Raw genomic sequence first — 7,333 nt, forward strand, 5'->3', positions numbered from 1 at the left:
GTGGCGCTTTAAAAGCAAACGCTGCTATTGAGAGTGATTTTGGATGTGTAAGAAAGAAAATTAAGGCATTGTCTACACGCAGAAAAATAAAATTCAGTTTCGTGTAAATCGGTTTAACTAAAAAAATTAGCTGGATGTAAAAATATTTAGCAGTAGAGCTAAGTGGCATTAGCTACACAGGTAAGAAACAGTGCGGTTTACTGGATGGCTAAAAAATTAACCCTGGTGCTAAATAAATTAGCTGAGTCTATTCAGTTAATTTTTTAGCCCCGGTGCTAAAAACAGCAGAGCCACGAATTTTTTTTCTGCGTGTACTTTAAAAGAATGAAAGCTAGAGGGGGACGGTGGTGGTAAGAATGGGAAGGGCCTGGAAGTGGTGTGGGTGGGTGGGTGTTGTACTGCCTCGGAATGCAAATTCGGACTGTTGAGACACTTTCCTGAAAATGCTAGCGTCGCAGTGCGTTGCCAAACGCTCAGCGCGCCACAGGCAGGGCACTGGAGGACGCCGAGTAGCTCGGTGGGACGAAGAGTGGGCATTGCAGGCACCATGTCGGTTCAGGGGAAAACGCCGAACGCTAGGGAAGGCCATGGTCTTCCCCGACCTCGTATCGCAGATTACTTCTCAGGGCGACACGTCCTGGTGACGGGCGCCACGGGCTTCATGGGGAAGGTGCTCGTCGAGAAGCTCATCCGCTCGTGCCCTGGGATCGGCGGCGTGTTCTTGTTGCTGCGGCCCAAGCGCGGTAAGGCTGTCCAGGACCGCGTCAAGGAGATACTGGAGTCACCGGTGAGTCTCAGAGTTTTCGCAGCCGCGGCCCGTCGCGAGTCCTTAGAGCTCCGGCTCTGACGGCACCCTTGCTGCAGCTGTTCTCCGTGCTCGAGGGCAAGCACCCCGGCCTGGCCGCCCGCCTCCTGGTGGCCGTCAGCGGGGACGTGTCCCTGCCCGGCCTAGGCCTGTCGGCCGCGGACAGGGCGCTGCTCCAGGACAAGGTGGCCGTCGTGTTTCACGGCGCGGCCACGGTGCGCTTCGACGAGCCGCTAAAGAGCGCCATCACCATCAACGTAAGGGGCACTCGAGAGCTGGCCGAGCTGGCCGTCGGCATGAAGAGGCTGCAGGTGAGTCCGCCCCGTCCCAGTCCATACTCCACTCGCTGACCCCGCCGGGTATTTGCCATTTTCGCTGTCAATCTCCGGGTCCCTATCGGTCGGCGGGGTCCCCCGCTGCGCTGCGCGCCCGCCGGTTGATCGCCTCGCTCTGATAGGCAGATGCACCTGCGGCCAGACCTGGTCCGGGTCACTCCTGCAGAGCTAATCAGTTGCAAAGCATCTCCGATGCGTGCGCGCTGCGCTCGCCGCCGCGGTCCCGGACTCGGGGGGTCGGGTCGGAGACTGTGTGTGGACGGGTATGCGAGTGATTTCTCACCCGGGGATATCACGACTCGTCACGAGAGATAACGCTGCAGCTTGTGAAGTGCGAACCCCGCCGCGCTGCCCGCAGGCCTTCGTGCACGTCTCCACCACGTACTGCAACACGGACCGGCCGGAGATAGACGAAAAGATCTACCCGCCGCACGCCGACTGGGCCAAGATGATCGGCGCGATGGAGACGCAGGACAGCCAGCACCTGGACATCCTCACGGCCAAGTCAGTTGCGGCGCCCGTCGGACAGCGGACAGCAGCGCAAAGCGACAGCAGGGGCAGTACACTAACAGTCCCCCTCTCTCTCTGTGCCCAGGCTGCTGGACGGGCTACCCAACACTTACACCTTCACCAAGTCTCTGGGAGAGCACTGCATCTACTCGTATCGTGACAAGATACCACTTGTCATATTCCGACCCTCCATAGGTAGGTGTAGGTGCGAGAGCGCCGCCGGTGTGGGAGCGGGAGCGGGGTGTTGCCGATACGTTCTTGGTCCAATTCTGTCCGCCGCCGTGTGTATGTGCGCGGAGCTATGGAGCGGCGTCGCTCTCCTCCGCGCGAAGGACATCGCGCGACATCGCGGCGCCGCCCTGAGCGAGGCGTGAAACCTGAAATATACGGGCACTTGTGAAACCCTCCCGAGCGGTGGCGGCGGCGGGGGAGGAGTTGCTGGACAGGGCCCGAGTGTCGAGTGTCCACCTGCAGCGGGACGATGTGAACGTTATGGGCAAGGCCGCGCGGAGCCGGAGCAGAGCCTTGTCGTCATGAGATTCTGGCGATGCCCGCAGTGATCTCGTCCCTCTCGGAGCCCGTGGCCGGCTGGATGGACAACTTCCACGGCCCCGTGGGCCTCATGGCCGCGGCGGGGAAGGGCCTGGTGCACGTCGCCCTGGCCGACTCGGAGGTGGTGGCCGACTACATGCCCGTGGACATCGCCATCAAGGCCATCATCGTGGCTGCGTGGGAGAGGGCGACCGCCGGGTAAGTCCAGGACGTTGGCCTCCGCGGGTCGGCGCCGACGGCCCACGCCCCTGCTCACCGCGCACCTCTGTTGCAGGAGGCCACCGAGCAGGCCACCGGGCCGGGAGGTCCCCGTCTACAACTGCTCCTCTGCGGCCGTCAAGCCCGTCGTCATGTCCGAGATGGTGGCAATGGCGCGGCCGCTGGCCGCCGAGGTTCCGTTCGACAACGTGCTGTGGCCCCCCATGACCCTGACGACCAGCTCGCGCGCCCTGCTGCTGGTCGGCACCCTGCTCCTGCACATGATTCCCGCGCTCTTCATGGACGCCGCTCTCCTGCTGTCCGGCAGGCGGCCCAGGTGAAGGCCCCGCACCCCGCCGTGTTCTTCCTCATGGCTGACATTACCCGGGAGGTCCCCCCTTCACCCGGCGCGGCCGCCGCTGGGCGGGGCGCGTCCTCCCGTCATCCTCCTCCAGGATCGTTAAGCTCTCGGGTCATGTCCGCGGCCCGCGGCTCCTCCCCGCCGTGCTCTATGCGATGGCTCCGCAAGCCCGTTATTAGGTGGCGCTGCCCGTCCCCCATTTCTCGTTTAACGACTCGCGCGGGTCAATGAGGGCGCGACTCGTCGGGAACACGAGGAAGGTTGTCTTCTTCGTCACCCTGCCGCCGGCCTGCTGCGGATCGCGGTTCAAAGACGCCCTTCTTACTTTTCCTCTTCCAGGATCTGGCGCATGCAGAGGCGCATCTACGCGGCGCAGGACTCGCTCGCCCCGTTCCTGCTGCGATCCTGGACCTTCCGGAACGCCAACGCGCTCGCCCTCGACACCGTCGTCCTGCCCGAGGACGCCGCCGACTTCAAGTTCGACTTCCGGGACGTGGACGTGAAGTCCTACTTCCGCAACGTGGCCATCGGCGGCCGGCGCTACCTCCTCAAGGAGCGCGACGAGGACCTGCCCAAAGCCAAGGCGCACTACGCCAGGTATAGCATCATGCACCGCACTCCCCGTTCATACTCTCAACCCTGAAAACACCTGGCTGCGCCGTACTGAAACTGGACAATCGCCCACTCGTCATAAAAAAAATATGGCCGGTGAGCAATTGTACCCAAGACAGTGATAGTTGTTTTTCCGCCCCTTCGACCCTGTGCTACTGCCGGTACAGGCTAGAGAGGATGAGAGCGGCTAGCTTACGACGCGCACCTGTCTCCAGTTGATCGTCACTCACGACTTATTTATTTCCCCCCTTATATCCTCTCGCTCTTTTCTCTCTTGTCCGCACAGGATGGTGATGATCGATAAAACGGCCCGGGTCCTGCTGCTCTCGTTCGTGTTGTTTTGGGTCCTGCGCAGTGAGCTGTATATGTGGCCAATTAACGTTATCAGCTTTCTGCTCACGCTATAAAAGTGGCGACCTCCGTGAGCCTCCTAGTCCGTCTGTCTTCCCGCCCGCCCGCGACCGACCACCACCACCAAGCCGCGGGGGAAGCGCGGTGGAGAGAGAGGGAGAGGAATGTCGCTGTGGATGAAAAAAAAAAGCTTGACACGCCATCTATTCCTAAGCAGTTTTTAATCGATGATGATTGCGGTAGATCAGATTGATCGATGCGTCAACAAGAAATTTTTATAGGCGCGCACGCCGGCCTGCTGGGTACGTACGTACGACGACGACGTACCGGGCGGCCGCAGTCGAGCGCGTTATTGGCAAAACGCGTAAAGACCTGTGCTGCTGCAGCAGACCTGTGCGATGAAAACACAATAAAGTTGGCGCGTAATCACCTTCTTTTGCAGCCTTTACCTTGTGTGTCAATGAGCTAAAAAGCGGTCGTGTCAACGCCCGGCCAAAGTCCCGCAGGCAGGCACCACCACCACCACGACCGGACAAACACAGCACGTGTCCAATGCACTAAATTTTTTAAACAGTCCCGGAAGAGGAGTGGGGGAGAGAGTCCTCCCCCGCGGAGGTCGACGTCCTCTTGAGTGTCGCAAGTCTCCGCCCCCCCCCCCTCCTGCCGCCACCTGCTAGCTACCCGTGGCCCGCGGCGGACACTTTACACGGTTAACTTTTGAGGGTGATTTCATTGAAAACTCTCACGGTCCCGCCGGGGCCCCTGGCACTGAATCACTCGGCAGCAGCACCTGCGAAACGCACGACGGCGACGGGCAATATGGTACGGCGAAGGTCACGGGTCGGGTTCGGACGGCGCAGGGGGCAAAGATCGGCTAAGTTAGGGAAGGACGTTAACGCCGAACGGGCTAGAAGCAGGCACAACCAGGAGGCAGGAGGCGCGCGGCAAGCGCTTGTGCGCGGTGCCAGAGGCGCAGGGCCGCGAGGTCTGGCTGCAAGCGCTTTCTCCGAGCCGCGTCCCGCGGGCCGTCCCGGCCAGCCTCGCTGATGTACGGCGGAGTGGAGCGGCGCCGTGTCGTGTGTTGACTTCTGCCGAACGATTCGAACCCGCGAGAGGGTCGGGCGCCGCCGCCGGGCTCCGGGGCTGGGTGCGCGCGCAGGGCCGCGGGGCCGCGTGCGAAGCTCACACATGGCCAAGGGCTTGCTCGGCGTGGTGGAGCCGCCCTCCTCGGAGACGACCCCGCGGCTAACCCACGGCTTCATGCCGTAAGGATGCAAATGCGTTTGCCACCGGAAGACCAAAGGCTCACGGGTCGGCCCGGCCCCGCGCGGTCGACCGGAGAGAAAAGGGACGGTACTGGGCAAACGGCCCGTAGAGCACCGGTTGCTTATAGTCATCGTCCGGCCGGAAAGTCCGTCCGTTTTTCTTAGATTCATTATTCGGCGAATTTTACGGGAGCTCGGCGCCTGCGATACTCGGGGTAGGCCACCCCGCAGTACTCGCATGCAGTGAATGCAAGATGTTGCCTACCCATCAGGCGTTTTGAGAGCTTCCATTCCATGGGCTGCATTCGACAGGTTGCTTAACGGAGAATGACGGACGCACTTTACGGATGATCCCTCACCAGACCAGACATCGACTATCCACCTGAATAAGAAATTGTTTGATTCAAACTAGGCGAGTTTTGGAAGATTATGTGCCTTTGCGGCTCATTGGAGTTAGTGGGGCACAACATGAAATTGAAATTGAAATAATTTTTATTTAAGGACTTCATACAAAAGGGCTAAAAAGCCCCACTGCAGTACGCAGTCCGCTCTAGCAGATATTAACAAATATTAGAAACATTGAGAATGCGAACAAATAAAAATAAAATATAGAATTAATAAGTAGATAGTATGGTGATGGTGACAACTCTCGAGTCAGCGAAGCCCAGGATGGGGGAGGGGAGGAGGGGTCTCGAGGCAATGTTGTGGGGCTCGTGGTGGCCTCTGGGGGTTAATCGTATTCGCTGCATACTTTGTCAGTTGTTTGGGGGAGGGGCCGCGGCGCGGCGGTGGACGGAGAGGGGTAGGGGTGTCTTGCCCGCCCGAAAACTGTTCCCTAGTTGTCCGCGCGCTTCCCTCGCACCTGTTAGCAGGCACGGCGGCAACGGGACGACCCCTCGGCGGTTGTTTTCAAACTACAAGCCGGGCGGAGCGCGCGGGTTCACACGCGCCGCGAGGGCTTTGGATCGGGCGGAGGTGGTTAGTAGTGTGCCACGGGTGGTTGGACAAGGCGAGTACGAGCGACGGAAGGCGCCGCCGGCGAAGAACGCGACAGAAGAAGAGGAGGAGGAGGACTGCTGGACCACAAAAGCGGACGGGGAACATGAAATAGGCGCGGAATCGAAAACAAAGACAAACCTTTGTTTCGGAGTGTTCGAGTGGAGAGCGGGAGACCAACGGATCTGACTCTTCCGAGTGGCTCGCAGCCTGGCTGCGACTAATTAATCACATCGGAAGGTCTACTACGAAGGTGAGTGACACTAGCGTCGCGTCTGCCGTGCACCAAAAACCTCAGCCGTTGTGATTGTCATGGCTGCCGACTTCACCTCTGCGGTATGACAAGCTCAAAAAGTGAAATATGTCCGCTGACACGGCAGGTGTCGACATGGAGGAGGAGACCGGCGTGGCCGAGTTCTTCGCGGGCCGCTACGCGCTCGTCACGGGCGCCACGGGCTTCATGGGCAAGGTGCTGGTGGAGAAGCTGGTGCGCTCCTGCCCGGACCTGGCCGGCATCTTCATCCTCGTGAGGACCAAGCGCGGCGAGGACCCACAGCAGCGCCTGGAGAAGATCATCGCGCTCCCGGTGAGTCAGTCCCGCAGTGTGTGTCACATCGCACTGAAGAACGTATCAAATTCGCATTCACTTAGCTATCGGTTCTTTTCCTCCCAAAAATATATAATAAGCAAAACCTGATTTTGTCACATTTTGTCACATTTTACCGGCGAACAAAAGGCCACTTCGCGTGACTAACCGCGTACGACCGTATGACGGGAGGTCGACACTCCTGATCAAGTTCCTGCCGCCTCGGCGCGGCGGGGCAACGCCTGCGTATATGCAGGTGCTAATGAGGGGCAGGCGCAGGCTGGCGTCACCAGCGGGCCCCGTCCAAAGGCACAAAGGTCAGCAACGGCTAAGCCGGCCGGGCGGGCCGGGGCGGGGCGGGCCGCCTGCGGGGTAGGCAACGCATCGGACGCGCGCGCGGCCGGGCGGACTAGCTCGCACGGCTGACCCGGCTGGGCGACGCGGCGGCGGGCAGGGGGCAGGGCCGCGGGGAACAATGACGGTCCAGTCCAGAGAGCGGCCGGCCCGAACGAGACTCGCTCCACCACCACGGGGCCTCCATTCCATGGAGAGAGGCTGGTGGGCGGCGGGGGGAGCGGGGGAGAGCGAGTGACCGCGTTGCTCTGCTCTTCTTGCGAGCGGAATGTCGGCCCATTTCTATGTAAGTTGGGTTTGGTGGGGAGGCAGGGCCGGGCGCGGGCGGCGCACATCTATCCTCCCGCACATGGAGAGGCCCGAGCTGCTGGAGGGCGCGGCGGGGCGGGGAGCTGCGTTCCTGAAAGC

At 60.7% G+C, this 7,333-nt stretch overlaps 2 protein-coding genes across 2 annotated transcripts in view; both read left to right on the top strand.

Annotated features, from left to right (window-relative positions):
- Positions 1-424: 424 nt before the first annotated feature.
- On the top strand, positions 425-4,158 carry LOC113205564 (putative fatty acyl-CoA reductase CG5065). The gene is made up of 8 exons (XM_026421225.2): positions 425-787; positions 865-1,116; positions 1,499-1,644; positions 1,736-1,845; positions 2,208-2,400; positions 2,477-2,737; positions 3,101-3,358; positions 3,660-4,158. The coding sequence occupies exons 1-8, from the start codon at positions 548-550 to the stop codon at positions 3,778-3,780; spliced, it is 1,581 nt and encodes a 526-aa protein (XP_026277010.2). The 5' UTR covers positions 425-547; the 3' UTR covers positions 3,781-4,158.
- A 1,661-nt stretch (positions 4,159-5,819) lies between these two features.
- LOC127750994 (putative fatty acyl-CoA reductase CG5065) overlaps positions 5,820-7,333 on the top strand; it is a 5,020-nt gene continuing 3,506 nt past the window's right edge. The window contains exons 1-2 of the mRNA XM_052273851.1: positions 5,820-6,238; positions 6,366-6,571. Coding sequence (XP_052129811.1) covers positions 6,374-6,571 — 198 coding nt within the window. The 5' untranslated portion in view covers positions 5,820-6,238; positions 6,366-6,373. The remainder of the gene's footprint in view (positions 6,239-6,365; positions 6,572-7,333) is intronic.

This window comes from Frankliniella occidentalis, unplaced genomic scaffold, assembly GCF_000697945.3.
Source record: "Frankliniella occidentalis isolate FOCC.00 unplaced genomic scaffold, Focc_3.1 Scaffold306, whole genome shotgun sequence".
Lineage (NCBI taxonomy): Eukaryota > Metazoa > Arthropoda > Insecta > Thysanoptera > Thripidae > Frankliniella > Frankliniella occidentalis.